The 15,168-nt window shown below is 38.3% G+C and overlaps 1 protein-coding gene across 2 annotated transcripts in view; it reads right to left on the bottom strand.

Annotated features, from left to right (window-relative positions):
- Positions 1-15,168, bottom strand: part of LOC110678439 — a 273,909-nt gene that overhangs the window by 34,373 nt on the left and 224,368 nt on the right. For both annotated transcript variants that reach the window (XM_021851329.1, XM_021851328.1), the window contains one exon: positions 4,406-4,499. In XM_021851329.1, the coding sequence (XP_021707021.1) occupies positions 4,406-4,499 (94 nt within the window). The remainder of the gene's footprint in view (positions 1-4,405; positions 4,500-15,168) is intronic.

The following is a 15,168-nucleotide window of genomic DNA, read 5'->3' as shown; positions in this document are numbered from 1 at the left end:
ACGTTAAATGCAGCCCATCGTTTTTATGACTGAAAAAGTGAAAAGTATTGTATTCAAAATAAAGTACTATTTAAAACCTCACACCAAAAAAATCTTAGATTTACACGTAACGTAGTATTAGCCTCAATCATGCAAAGCTATTTCTCATGTATTATTCAATGATAAATCCTATAAACACATCTATTATAACATTGTTACCAAAATTCTTAATATTGAACGCGAAACGTCTTCTCTCGAAGAATGTTGCATGCAAAACGGCACGGTTTACATGATTTTCACGCTGAAAATTCAATCATAAATAATGCACACGGAATGACAAGCCGTCGATCCATCCATGTGCATTATTTTTGACAGAATATTCAGCGTAGAATCATGTAAACCGAGAATTCTTGTTTGCAATTTCACTTTCAAGATGCAAGAAAGCATGCAACATTCGCGAATATTGGATGGAAGATCATGAAATGTTTCAGTTTCACTCAAGTTTGCAAGCATTATCGAATGCAATGAGACAGTTTACATTTATTTTCGTTGAATGTTCAGTTGCAACTCGCTTTACATGATTATCATAAAAAAATACGTTCCATGTAAATTTGAGAATTTTTTGCTGTGCTCAGTTAGCGGAGCAGATTTTCCATAGATGCTGATGATTCTAGACACAAGACTAGTTATTAATAATATCTGCTACGTTTGCTGGCATGAACTTTCACTCAAAATGCCATTAATGCTTCGGTGTGATGCAAGCGCAATAATTTTTTGCTGAGATGGTCATGTGAAAGTTTGAACGGCTTGCGCAAGATTGATATAAACACTGAGTGGAATAAGAAAAAAAACTCAGCAATCGCAGAAAAAGAAGACCGTCTCCGCGAGTCTCGTCTCAGGTAATAGAAATATTAGATTTAGAACGCTAGAGGCGCTGTGTGTCCCATTTTTTTTTTCTGTTTCTGTTCGGAATGAACCACTGCGACCAGTTTTCTTTGATCTTTTGTGGTATACCCGTGTCCTTTATTTAGTGCATGTCGTTCTACTCCATTACTATTGAGAAATAATGAAGTAGTCGTTTTTTATACAAATATCATTCTTTACCATTTTGCATAGAGCCTCTTTAGAAAAAGATACCGCTATTTATACATTTTTGAGAAAACAGTTTGTCACCATTAAACTCTCAAAAGCGCGCCCCTTAATCAGGTTCGGCCACTAAGCTGGTTGAATGATACTGATTTTGACCATGCATCGGTACTCTATCGTATCAAATTATTGCTTCTACTCATAAGGTTCAAAGTCGTTTTTTGAAACTGTGAACAAGTTTCATCGCATGAGACATTTAGATTCCTTGAAACAAAAGCTTATTTTAGAAGTTAAGAGGTCTGCTACTCCACTGTTTCGGAATCGTTTCCCTCCTAGATATCGAAAGATAAACTCTTGAACTCGGAAAGAAATTGTCTCATGCGTTGAAACCAACCTCAGATGCTGATTGAGCCATTTTTCCACTTCGACCTCCTCATCATCTAGGACAAATAGGTGGGTCCTAGTGTACTCTTCCGACCCTATCTTAAAAGTATTCACTAGAACAGATACAACAAGAGCACAATTTGGTAGATCTTACCCCGTAACGCACCTCGAAAAGGTGATCTACCTGCGTTACGGGTCCCATACTGTGGCTGTGATGGTGATGAATCAACCACAGTAGCCTTGATTTTTATAGTGGTTATCACGCCCAATGGTATGGGTGCCCTAGTGTAGAAGTAGTTGTGAACCTTAGAGGAAAACAATATGCTCTCTGTCTCGAAAAACACCCAGAATCCGGGTGTAAATCTTTCAAATTGGGTAATATTTCCATATGCATTTTGATGAGTCTGGAAAGCGTGTGCAAGTTTCTTTGATGAAAACAAAAACAAACTGTGTATGACGAGCGTATGCTAGTCTACGTGTGTTCAAATGTCACTAAGCTCTATTGGTGCGATCCGACGGTACGCAAAGTGTCAAATTGATTGTTTTGTTTTTAACTTATGTGTTGGCGCGGGAAGAGAGGTTAAATGACCTCTGTCTCCGGAACAACTACGGATGGAAAACTCACACGATAAGAAGTCTTTTGAGTCGCAGTTTGAAGTACTCCATTGGCCGCAATTTGAATTACATGGAAGCTTTCGTGTATCTCACGAACGCAAGCGATACGCATCATACCTTGTGAGGGCTAAATCTACGAGCGACCTAGAATAGTGAACAAGCATTTTAATATTTCAGTCGTATGTTTGACTGATCATCCATCTAACACAATAATCACCTGTGCAACAGCACACCTAATCGAGAGTATCTTCTGTAGGTAAAATATAATTTTCAGGACACACGAAAAACTATTTGTTTCAACAAGCCACGAAAGGCGCGCGAAGGCAAGAAAACCGGACGGGGTAAATGTTTTGGTTCTAAAAGCAGGTTGCTATGGTGAAATTGAAAAAAAGTGACACTTTGAGTACCATATCCAAAAACCACATACTAGCATCTGAGAGAGAGGAGACAGCTCACTGACAACTGGCTTGTTTTCTTGGCTTCTTTGATTTCTTCTCCTCATGTTTGGGTTGTGCACAATGGTTCGGAGAGCACAAGCTGGGTCAAAACTATTTTCACATCCCATTTGTTATCAAAAAGATCACAAAATTAAGAAAATTCAATAGCAATTTGTGTCCAATCGACAATAATTAAATAATCAACGATTTTACATGCAAGAGTATAGGAAAACAACCTGAATTTTCAATTACATCCAGTTTTAGTTTGGCCAATTTTTTACGGTTTTTCACGCTCTGCCCTTCGAATGTGCGGTTTTCCAGTGACAGTTGATGACAGGTTTCCTTGACTTTTGGGAGCTCGCAATCTAAGCCAGCTGTCTCCCCTCTCTCAGACTAGCATTAGCAGCGACAATAGCGGTCTAATCTTTATGTCTATTTCTCAGGTACATACCAAGACAAATTGTATCATTTTTTAATTTCCAACAGTCGGCTGCTCTCAAAGAGCAGTGTGACATCAAAGTAGCCATTAAGGCCGCGGCTATTAAGCAAAGCCATGCTGAAAGTGTATGGGTTCGAATCCCGGTCGGTCCAGGATCTTTTCGTAATGGAAATTTCCTTGACTTCCCTGGACAAAAAGCAAAGAAAGCTCTCAGTTAAAAACTGTGGAATTGTTCATTGAACACTTAACTGAGAAGCAGGCTCTGTCCCAGTGAGGACGTAATGCCAAGAAGAAAAATGGCTGACATAGCTATGGTCTTATCCACTGGTGTACTAAACTAACTCGGTCGAAGAATTTTGACACTAGAGCGGGTCCAGATCACGTGGGGATCATACGGGAGCGTGCCCCGCTCAAGTGTCACAATTCTCAGTCCGAGTGAATTTAGTACACCGGTGGATTAGACCATACACGATAACAATCTACGAAATTTAGTACAAACTTTATTTCAGGATGGGAATTTCATTTGCTCACTGGTTCCCTTTACGCAAATATCTTATTACGTACTTCAGAACCATTACGTGGATGATGGTTTCAGTCTACAATTGTTACATAAATGCATTAATTTTATTGTTCAACGATTCTTGCTGTGGTTTTGATCACCGTTCTCTTAATCTTTTCCACTTCATTGGTATTTTTCGGTGACGGGTAATGATTTCTGATATAGAAATTTTACGTTTCAACCTACTTTATTTCGGTCATCTTCAGAAAAAATTCCGCCGACCGTTCGTCCGTCTCGGCGGTATACTTAATTTAAGTATACCGCCGAGACGGACGAACGGTCGGCGGAATTTTTTCTGAAGATGACCGAAATAAAGTAGGTTGAAACGTAAAATTTCTATATCAGAAATCATTACCCGTCACCGAAAAATACCAATGAAGTGGAAAAGATTGTTCAACGATTTCAATTTTAAAAATAATTCAAATGATTTCCCCAGAACCAACCCTGGACACGAATGACTACGTGCAAAACTGCGGTGAGGATCATCGCTTGTGACGTATGCTGAAGGTCGGTCAACTACACTGAGAGGGTGAAGAGGCAAGGGGGTGCCCATCTTTTGCACAAAGATATTCCGGGTGGTGCGGTGACAGAACTGCAAGAGACCATCAACAGTGGTGGAAAAATTCAATTTTGTTTCCTGTTATGCGCTCGGAATTGAAAGTCACCTCCGCCGGAACGAACAAGGCAAACGGACTCCGGAGACTGGAATTTTCTTGTGAATTTTGTTAAAAATAATCCGGCGGGTGGTTGACAGGTAAATTGAATTTCAGTTTATGCTCTGCTGCGGTGTGCAATTCAGGTGGCAGAGAGGAATGCTTTCGGTTGCTACTAACGGGGGGTAAGGAATAGTAACGACCCGGTACCTACTCGGAATGGATGTTTATGGATGCAGCAAGTGTTTCTCACCTTGAAATCAGGATCCGGAACTCGTCTTTTGAACGTGCCGACTATCAGCAGTGCTCCATCGCCTACGACGATCATTCGACCCTGGGTTGATTGTCTGTAAAGGGAAAAGAATATGGGAATTGATAAGAATATTGGCTGAATTTGTTTTGAATGTGATGGTGGTTGTAACTGTTACAAATCATATCAAATAAGTTTCAGAAGAATTTTGTTTTTTTTTTTATAGTACCGTAAAACTTTGATAATATTGGATCAACAACATACTTAACAAATTAACATAATTTCTGTTGATCGGTTAAGCAAAAAGAATACAAAAGTAAGTTGTATTATTATGACACTTCATGTTCGAGCAATTTTCGTTTAAATTGAAAACATTTGAGACATTTTTATTCGAACATTGAAAATTTGTGGGTTTCAGCATTTTAGAAACGCTTACAAACAATCTGTTCTACGATTACTATTTGACGATGTTATAAACAGCTCGTCACCTATTATTGACAGCCTAGTTATAATAGAAATTGTATTCAGTTACATTTTTTTACGGAAAGAATTTTTAAAACCGGAGCCATTTTCGTGATCTAATTCAGAAGTTTCCATATATAGCGATAATGATAACGAAAATACCAGTACCAGCAACAGATTGTCTTTCAAAACAAATTATCAAAGTCTACGTTTTACGGTACCTTTTCTTGTATAAAACTCGAACAAAAAAAGTTAACCAACAAACAAAACCTGCGATGCTGAACTTGTTTCCGTTTAAGATGATTACCAGACAATTGTTCTGTTAAACACATTTGTTTGACAAAGTAGTTTATCTTTCAAATGTCTCCATGCGCAATTCAAATAAAGTAACTTATTGCGTGTACACCTCTCTTCCACTACTGTCAAAAACTCAAGTTCCCCATCGACAAAGTCATCATGATGATGATCTCCATTTTGTGTGATAAGACAAGCCTTAAAATAAGCGTCTGCCACGCTAACTTACTGTCTGTCAGTGCGGTGATGCGTCTCGAAGGAACAAACGACATGATGATGGAAATAACTTTCCGTCATAAACCGTGATGGGCCCCGGGTTGGTGAGGCACAGAATGTTGGCACACCCCATCCCCGATCCCTCCTCCTTCATGTCCTTGCGCCAAGTTGAGGAATGGCTAAATTATAAATTTATTACTGCGGGTTGTCAAACTTTGGATGATACGACACCACTGCACTGTCACTCTGCTCCTCCTCGCATATGCAGACCGCACATTCATGCCGTGTATTGCGGCGATATCCGCAAGATGGCAGACGAACGAAGACCGCGGGAGGAAGGAAGCGACTGTGAAGTTTGATTCTTCTGACATCTGCTGCGGGGAGCAACAACGATTATTGCTCCGGATGGGAAAGTCTGGTTGAAGTTTTGGTGCGCGTGATGAAAATCGATTTTATTGCAGCAGAACTTCAGTGAAAGCGGAAACTTTTGCCGGAATGGATATCGGTTCGATATTGTTCGATTACGAATCGAGTGAAACTTGTTGGACTTGTGCTAAACGTTACACAATGCGTTGAATAAGGATGTTGTGATAACTTTTATATTACGAGTGAGAACAGAGAAAACATTATATACACTACCCACCATAAGTATGGAATCGCATAACTCAGTATTGCAACACCCCAGTTGAATATTGCAGCACCCCGAAAAGTTTAGCATCACCCGTAAACTATAACACTAATAACGCAATATCTTGAAAACCTTACTTTCTAGAATTTCATAGATTCTAGATTAGAATATTCTAAGTGGTCAGGTTCATGAGCTAGAGCCTGCTAGAATATGATCAAATGACATGCACCTAGCGCCACGTAGCGGCTAACCAATCAGTGCTGTATGAGATTGCTTTTAAGCTTCTGACCAACTTTGCTGAAGACACGAACATTCTAAGTAGTCAGATTCATGGGCTAGAGCCTGCTAGAATATATTTCCAAGATATTGCGTCATTAGTGTAATAGTTTACGGGTGATGCTAAACTTTTTTGGGAGGGGGGTGTTGTGCTGCAATATTCAATTGAGGTGTTGCAATACTAGATGATGCGATTCCATACTTATGGCGGTTAGTGTACCTATATTGAGGTTTATTGAGATTACAGAGCTCAAAACACGTTTCCCAAATATTCACTCGTTTCAATATGGAATTGGAACGAGTAAAAATTTGTGGAACGTGTTTTGAGCTCTGGTACCTCAATATAGGTATATAATGTTTTCTCTATATCATATTGAGATTTGAATGACAAATGGAAGCAAATAGAAGTTCAAATTACAACCATTTCGACAATTCTTTACGGATAACCTTAGTTTTAGCTCGAATGGAATCGTCTGCATGTCTAGTTCCTTAGGATTTTTTGAAAATTTCCACTCGCTTTGAGTCATTGCGGTGGGTCACTGGGTCAGATCGGATAAAAATGACTCTAACATCCTTTTTAATCAATTTTCATCAGATTGATTTGTATAAATCTGACTCCACATTAACTTGTTTTATAATTTCGACAACAGACATCGTGTAAAAACTAAATTAGGCTCTAAGATCAGCTTTGGCCTTGGATTTTTGCTCATTTATGGGACTGCCTTAGAACTGTTCCATGATTTTCTGATAAACTGTTCAGTTTAGGTTTTGGAATTCTTCATTTTTGAAGGCTTATTCAAATATGATCGTGGGAAATCTTTTGAAGGACTTCAGCCACCTATATGACAGGTTTAGTGAGTTGAATGTGAACCAAATGTGTTTTTTTTTACATGATACCGAAATTTGAAACTTGGCAACTCTTTTTCTATTTCTTGAAGGCCAATGAACCTTAAAATTATCTTAAAATTAAAATTATGGTTGGTTTGGTTCTTCAAAATGGTGTAGTTTAGCACCCAAATTTGCTGGTTATGAAGAAAAATAAAATCGAACTTTGTGGGACCGGTTCCACAGATGACCCATGTAGAACTGAGATAATAGTATAGAATCAAAACGTCGAACACATCATAAGGTCAAGATGTTTTAAAACCACTTCTAAATTTTCAAAACCACAAATCTAGAGAAAAAATCAGTCGAAAGTCCTCAAGTATTCAAAGGAGGCTTACGTCGACAAAATGTTCCAAAAGATACGAAAGTCTACAAAGGTTTGCGAAATTTCATGGAAGTCTGCAAAAGTTCGCGAGAAATTCGTTGAATCCCACGAGCTTGGCGAAGGCCTGACAAGGTCTGTTAAGGATGCGAAATTCTGCAAAAATACGTGTTAATCCGTGAAGGTCGGCAAAGATTCGCAAAGTCGGAGACTATTTGGGAAACCTTCGAGGTGCCATCTACGGAGACTTCTTTGGATACTAATGGGGAGATCTTAATGGAGACCCTTTTGAGCATGTAATGGATTGGTCGTTTCTCAATAATGGCAAATTATGCTTGTACATTTAAGATAATATGTTCCAAAGAGCAGGGCTGGCGTCACTTTAGTACAAACAGGAAAACATAAAGAGTTTAAAGTTGCGTGAAAAGTTTAACTGACTAGAGAAGTGATTTCCTCAAAGTATTTATCATATAATTTATGTAACATTGAAATTTGCTTATATTTCAGAACTTTTTCTAGCTGATTATTGATGTTCCCAGTGCGTTTTTCGTCAATTGGAAGGCTTGCAATAACGTTTCATCAGAATTATTCTGGATTACCTCAAGATTTGTGTTGCCGTTATAAAGAAAGGCTCTCAACCTTGTTTTCAACAAGTTATCAACTGATTAGGAACGTGCACTCTTAGCGTATTTTCGAAGAAACTCTAGCGGATACGTTGGGAAGCGTACCAAACCATCTGCATTGTATATGAGTTGTAAACAAAAATGAGCAATTCTACAGGTAAAATAATTGAAGATAACTCATAGAAATTATCTGAAATCAATATCCAATGATTTTTAAATTTAGACCGTTGGGTGGTTTGATTGGATGTGTTTGAAACCTATTGCCAAACAATTAGTTATATTTCATGGCATGCTAATCTGCGTTTCCAAGGTGGCTGAATGAGGGATTTCATATATGAACCACGTCCCTTCTAGATATCTTGGTCAGCATCACTCTTTGCGTTAACGCATATACTCTCTTTCCTACTGCGCGCACTCTCTGAGATTTTACACTTTGTGCGCCTCTGTCTGCTTTTTGTGCTGTTTTTAAATTGTGCGCATTGTAGGAGTTGATGCCAGCCCTGCCAGAAAGTTGTTGGATGTCGACCAATCCATCTTGATTCTACGCTACGGTTCTATGAATCGAAGCCAAACCTCAAATTTTCAAGAGCACAAATCTGGAAAACCAAACATCCGTTTAAGCTGAAAACTTAATCGATTGGTCACTAGCTGGTGGTGACTAATCGATTAAGTTTTCAGCTTAAACGGATGTTCAGTTCTCCAGATTTGTGCTCTTGAAAATTTGAAGTTTGACTTCGATTCATCTTCACCTTAATGCAACTAGAGTCGTCGCGAGTCCTAATCGAGAATACGTGGACCCTAGTTTTTATAATAATCTCGCTTAAAAGATCACCATTCAGCGAACAGTTTCCCCGTGAACACCAAGATTAGAATACAGTGTTTTAGAGGATATCTTGACAAAACTGCTTCAAGGCAGAATTTTTGATCTCTCTGAGTATTTCTTTATGTATAAAATTTCTTAAATTTTTTACACGAATTTTCTTGAGCTACTCTTACAAGAATACTGGAAGTAAATTTTTGATTCAAGCAAAAATATAAAATAAATGTTTATTGAAAGAGTTGCCTAAGAAAAGAGGACACATAGGAAAGTTTAAAAACCCACGGAGGTCGAATTTGCAAGAAAATTTTTGGATTAGGTCGACAATATGTAGCTAATACAGAGATTGCAATAACAGATTCGTTTGCAATACTAAACAAATGTACTAAAAAACTATGCAAAAATGGCTCAGCAATATTTACAATAGTTCATTTAATAATATGAATATTACTGAGGTTGAAGGTTTAAGTTAATAAATCCAGTACTTTCTGAGAATAATTTGCACACCTATCTAATCTCTTTGTTTACTTTCTCTTTAGTCAATAACTGAGTCGCATTAACCTCTTCTGTTGCTTTTTTGTATGTAACGCTAGTCAAGGAAATTGCCTTTCGATCTATAGTGAAAAACTTCTCAAAAGTTTTAGTATTGCACTGTTATAATCGAAAGAGAGCGAGAAGGAGATAATCTCTCATTTGAACATAGGTCCTTTTGTAATGTTTAGCGAGAGTTCATATCTGACCATAAACAGTAATTTTATAAACTATTTGTTCATTGTGAAGATGTATCGCAGCCATACCTTAACATTTATAGAGCACACATCTGAAGAACCAGACAGGGTTTCGAGCTGAAAATTTGATTCCACGATTGATCTATCGATCAAACTTTCAGTTCAAACGATTGTCCGATTCTGTAGATTTCTGCGCTTGAAGAGTTGAGGTGTGGCTTCGATTCATCTTCATCTTACAAAATCTTCTTGATAAGCTCCGGACTAACTGATTCACAGATAGTTCGGCTGAAGATTAATCGAAGCCACACCTCAAATCTACAACACCACAAAGCTAGCTAATCAGACAGCCATTCAAACTCAATATCTGATTTATCAGTTACTCACTAATGGTGACCGATTGGTTAAGTTTTCTGCTTGAACCGCTATTTGGTTGTCTAAATTCAATAAGATTTGAGGAGTAGCTTCGATTCATTTCCGCTCTAAATAAACGTTGAAACATTTAGTATTCTTTTTTGCCGAGTCTTACAAATGTTTCAATGAATTCCAAAGCTTTATCATGAATTTATCTTGTAATTGTCTGTGTTTTTCTTATATGTTTTATGTAAACTTGTAAAATGTTATAAAATAGCTGAGCTTTGACTTAGGGGCGCTCAAATTGTAGTTCGCCAAGGGCGCCATGACACTACGCTACGGCTCTGCTTATAGATATGCAATGAAGACGTGAGCGAGCGTAATTAGCATTAACTTTGCACAATCAAAGCAACCCCGGAGTGAACAATGCCACTCAGTTTGATTCCATTTAGCAACCGTGATGGCTCACTGTTGGGATCAGGGCTGGGAATGGTAATAGTAGTAGGCTTGAATTTCCCAAAATTCACGTGTAGTTTAAAAGTGCGAATCTCATCAAGAAACCTACTTTGAGTAGAGTTACAGATTTCTCAGAAGCACATAAATGTACAGACGAGTATCCAACCAAACGGTCTCTCAGCTAATCGGAATCCTAGTGTGCTGCGCTAGCCAGAGTCTCACAATAAAGGATTTGCTACTGACAAGAAAAGGAATCGGCTATCTGGATGCGTGGAAAATTTCTTCCCCGAAGTGGTCCAGAAAATAGTTCTGTTCGCAGTACGCAGTTGAGAAGAAATGTCATATCAAATGAGGCTCTCTGTAGAAAATTTCGTGACCCATTTAGTCAAGGAATATCTTTATTTTTCTTGAGCGAAACAGCATACTTAGCTTAAATCTGATAGCGCGCATCACCATGCTGGTGACTAAATGGTCTACTTGATATGGTCGAATTCTCGCGATCCGAGAGTTACAACATCGATTGAAAAATTGTGTCGTCACTTTAAAAATAAATAAAGGTCTAACAATGTACAGCGCAAACGTGCGCCTTCAAGCAATGAGACTCCTGCACATATGCTACAGCACGTGCACAGTAGCTCTAATTTTGGGTGCATGAATTTTCAAAATTCAAAGTGTTTTTGCTAACAATGTTGGATGAAATAGGTGCGCTTAAACGATTTATCATGGAATAATTCGCTACTAACGGCTTTACACGATTGACACTAAAACTGCATGACGTGTAAACTTATTATTTTATAGTGTGTGCATATTTTCAGATAAACCATCTAAAATTTTTCGACAAAAATTTCACTTCAGTCAAATTGTTTTTATTTTTGAACACGTTATTGGAAAAAATACTCAAACATGTATGTTTAAATTCATGCTACATTTTATATGCTGTAAAAATTTCATGCAAATCAAATCAAACCGAATTATTGGGTATGGAAAATTGAAAATGTTAAGAAAGTATTGTCTAATACTGTAACTCTTAAATTTTTTTGGAAGTGTTCCTGTAAGAAAATACCGGGTTAAAATGCAAAACAAATGGAATACTGAAGTGTTTGTTGAAAACACTGAAAAAAGGCATATATTAAGTCTTGAGTCTTTAGAAATCAAAGAAAAGGCACTGGCAATAAATCGAATTGCAAGGTCTGGCTCCGCACACGAAACTGGTGTGAAAATCACGACTTTGTCATAAATTCGCGTCAGACATTTCCACCCAATCTGTCTATGTCTCCCCAACGTTACACCTCTAGTATAGTGTCACCCCATAGTCCGAGCAGTCAAACCACAGCCGTAGTGTCAAATCATGATCATTATCCTCGCGTTTATCTTTTTCTCGCCGGCTGACTACGCGACACATGACCGGAATAAGAAATGGGCCTCCCCCATCTTCATTGTCTTTCTTCCAGAGTATTTTCTCATCACAACTCACGCAAGCTGTTGGTTCGGCTCCATCCCATTACCCCGAACGCCATTACCCCGAACGCCACTACCCCGAACGCCATTACCCCGAATGGGTCATTACCCCGAACGCCACTACCCCGAATGAGCCATTACCCCGAATAGTATGAGACACAGTGCGTTTTGCGGGTAAAAACGCGTCCTAATGAGAACTGGTAATTAATGACGCGTAAAATTCGTCGGTAAAATGTTCATCATATATCGTTCGGATTCAACGGCTACGCAGTCTTTTCGGGAATAAAACGAGGTTTATTACTTGCCCAACGTTTCGACACGGGGTTGGTGTCTTCTTCAGGGGACACCAACCCCGTGTCGAAACGTTGGGCAATGAATAAACCTCGTTTTATTCCCGAAAACACTGCGTAGCCGTTAAATCCGAACGAGATAATATTACAGTCAAACCCCCGCCAGATTAGGTTAATCATATATTTTCCCTTCTTTTTTATGTCAGCTATTCTTTCGAAATATCTTCATCTCATTCTTTCTGAGACAGTGCCTGTTTATCAGCTCAGTGGGCACTTTCGCAGTTCAAGGGTTCATACACAAATTTCATAACGACAAAAATTGCCATTTTTGACACCTACCCACCCTATCGTACCATTTATTGTATGAAAATTCTACATATTGTGTATGGGCTGTAACATTTTGAGGACAACCACCCACAACGTTTTTTGCCCCCTTCAGCGTTACAAAATTTGTGAATGGGCTTCTAATTGACTGGTAGCTTTCTTTGTCAGTTTACCATTCTTGTACCATGAGCCTCTATGCCCAGGGACACCAAGGAAATGTTCAATACATAAGATCCGCCACTGGAGGTGTTCGAACCCATAACCATCAATATGGTCTTACTGAACACCTGTGTGATCACCGGTATTATGACTTCTTGGTGGTGTTCATATTTCAATTTTGTTTTGAACAAATATTTTCCTTTCTTATGAATATAGGTTGTGCCATAGCATCACGTTGTTACAGTGATTATTTACGTCATAGCTTTTAAAATTTCAACAGAAATTTGCCCTTCTTTCTTAAATAGGCTGTTCTTTAAATTGTCGTTGGATAAGCTAGTCACTAATATTTCCATATAGAACAGATTTTTTTTCAAAAAAATATATCCGGAAGACATTTACTAAAGTTAATCCTGCTATAATTCTTATCAGAAATTTTCCCTTTCTTTTATCTTCTTGTATTAAAACAGACAGGTATCTTATGGATTTTCTCACTACTTTTCTGCCATAATAATTTCTTCATTATCTTGAATAATAAAAAAAAATGTTTATGGTTATCTCATGGATGATCCCACAAACCAACGAAAGTTTTTCTGTAGTGGCAATCGAAGGCTGCCGTTTTTCTAACATGTACAAGTGTATTAACGTTTTCTTGCTATAGTGGAACGGTTGTCTATCAGGTTGGTCTTTAAGCGGGTTCCATAGAACAATACTTGCAGCGACTATCTCAGGGTGATCTTCCATAACCATCGTTTACGAAACAAAATCTTTAAGAAGGCCTTAATGCTAGTAGTCCGACACTTACAAAAATGAGTAAAGGAAGTGGGTACCGACGTCCAATAAGAGATTTTACTATATCCTAATTTAGTGCATAATATAGCTATGCTTTCCACAATAAATTCACCCTTCTTTTAGAAGTAGGCTGTTCTTCAGAGCATTGCAATGTGGCTGTGTGAATCTCACCAAAATTAAAGGACAAATCCAAACAAAACATAGTATGTAAAAATGATTTGCTGAAAAACTAGCTGCTAATCTATCTTCTAATATTTTAAAAATACATTGTTGAGCCAAACTCGTTAAATACTCATAAGGAATCGTACAACTATCTCCCCACTCTCTAACTAGAATAAGTCCCAAAATGTTATGCATTCGGGGTAATGGCGTTCGGGGTAGTGACCCATTCGGGGTAGTGGCGTTCGGGGTAATGACCCATTCGGGGTAATGGCTTTCGGGGTAATGGCGTTCGGGGTAGTGGCATTCGGGGTAGTGGCGTTCGGGGTAGTGTCATAGAATCGTTGGTTCATTTTCTTTTGCGTCTCCTAGGAAGTTTCTTCGAAATGAGGGGTAAGTGTTATTATTTATGTCTGCCTGCTCATGACTTCTCGTGACGCCTACCCACGTTCAGAGCAGAATCAACAATCAAAAAAGTACATTTATCTACGTTTCACCGACAAAGTGACCTCAACTCAAAGGCACTTCTCCGGTCAGAGATAGGGAATTCGCACTCATTTTTTTAACAGTGGCATCCTGGATATGGCAGCAACAACAGATGACTTTTGGATTGAATCTTGTTAAAATTCCTTATGAACATCAGGAGAAAGTTTCTGCAGAAAAGTAAATCAAGGTGCCATATCAAGTAATTTCCAATATAGGTTAGACTCGATTATCCGGAGAATCTATTATCCGGGATTCGATTATTCGAAATTTTAGACACAATCATTCGGAGTATGTTTTTTGAAATTCTTGTTTTTCAGTTTTCATGCATAAATTTGAGATAATTTAGTATTACAATATAGAATATGAATGGTTCAGCAGTTTTGGACGTAGGTAGGTTTTTTGTGTTTACTGGTCAAAGACCCCTAATGTTCCTAGAAATAATACCTGGCTACGCCACTGCATCATATAAATAAAATAACGAAAAAAGATAATAATCAAGTTCTTTTACCGCAGATTTAAATTTTTCTTTGATTCGATTATACGAAGTAAAAACAAATCGGATAATCAAACGCAGCTACTTCCAGGGGCAGAAAGGCAGTAAACCCTGACCTGACCCAGGGACCCTCCGAAAAAATTCCAACCAAAGGAAAATTCTCGAGATCCTTTGACCACTTTCATAAACTAGATATGTGTATACTGGCAACAAATGATTGAAATCCGTCAAGTGTTCGCTGAGTGACCAAGAAAAAGATTGCCAAAATCAGGACAACGCTGTGTACCCGTATTTCGTTGGTCATTGTGGCCCACCGGAAAACGACACCAGCAGAAATTGAACTCCCGGAAAAGAATGGCGAAAGCAAAACTGTCACAGTGTGCAGAAAAAGTTAAATTTGAAAAGTTCACCCTCGAATTGAATGAAATGTTGTGCCATGATTTTGTTTTCCTCAGTTGGTGACGACGACTACAAAAAATGTGGAACGAGAAGATGTAGATTGCTTCGCCCCAAAGCTAAATCGTTTGCGTGAGATTTACGACTGTTTTCG

This window comes from Aedes aegypti, chromosome 3 (assembly GCF_002204515.2).
Source record: "Aedes aegypti strain LVP_AGWG chromosome 3, AaegL5.0 Primary Assembly, whole genome shotgun sequence".
Lineage (NCBI taxonomy): Eukaryota > Metazoa > Arthropoda > Insecta > Diptera > Culicidae > Aedes > Aedes aegypti.
This window is presented reverse-complemented; position numbering and strand designations above follow the sequence as displayed.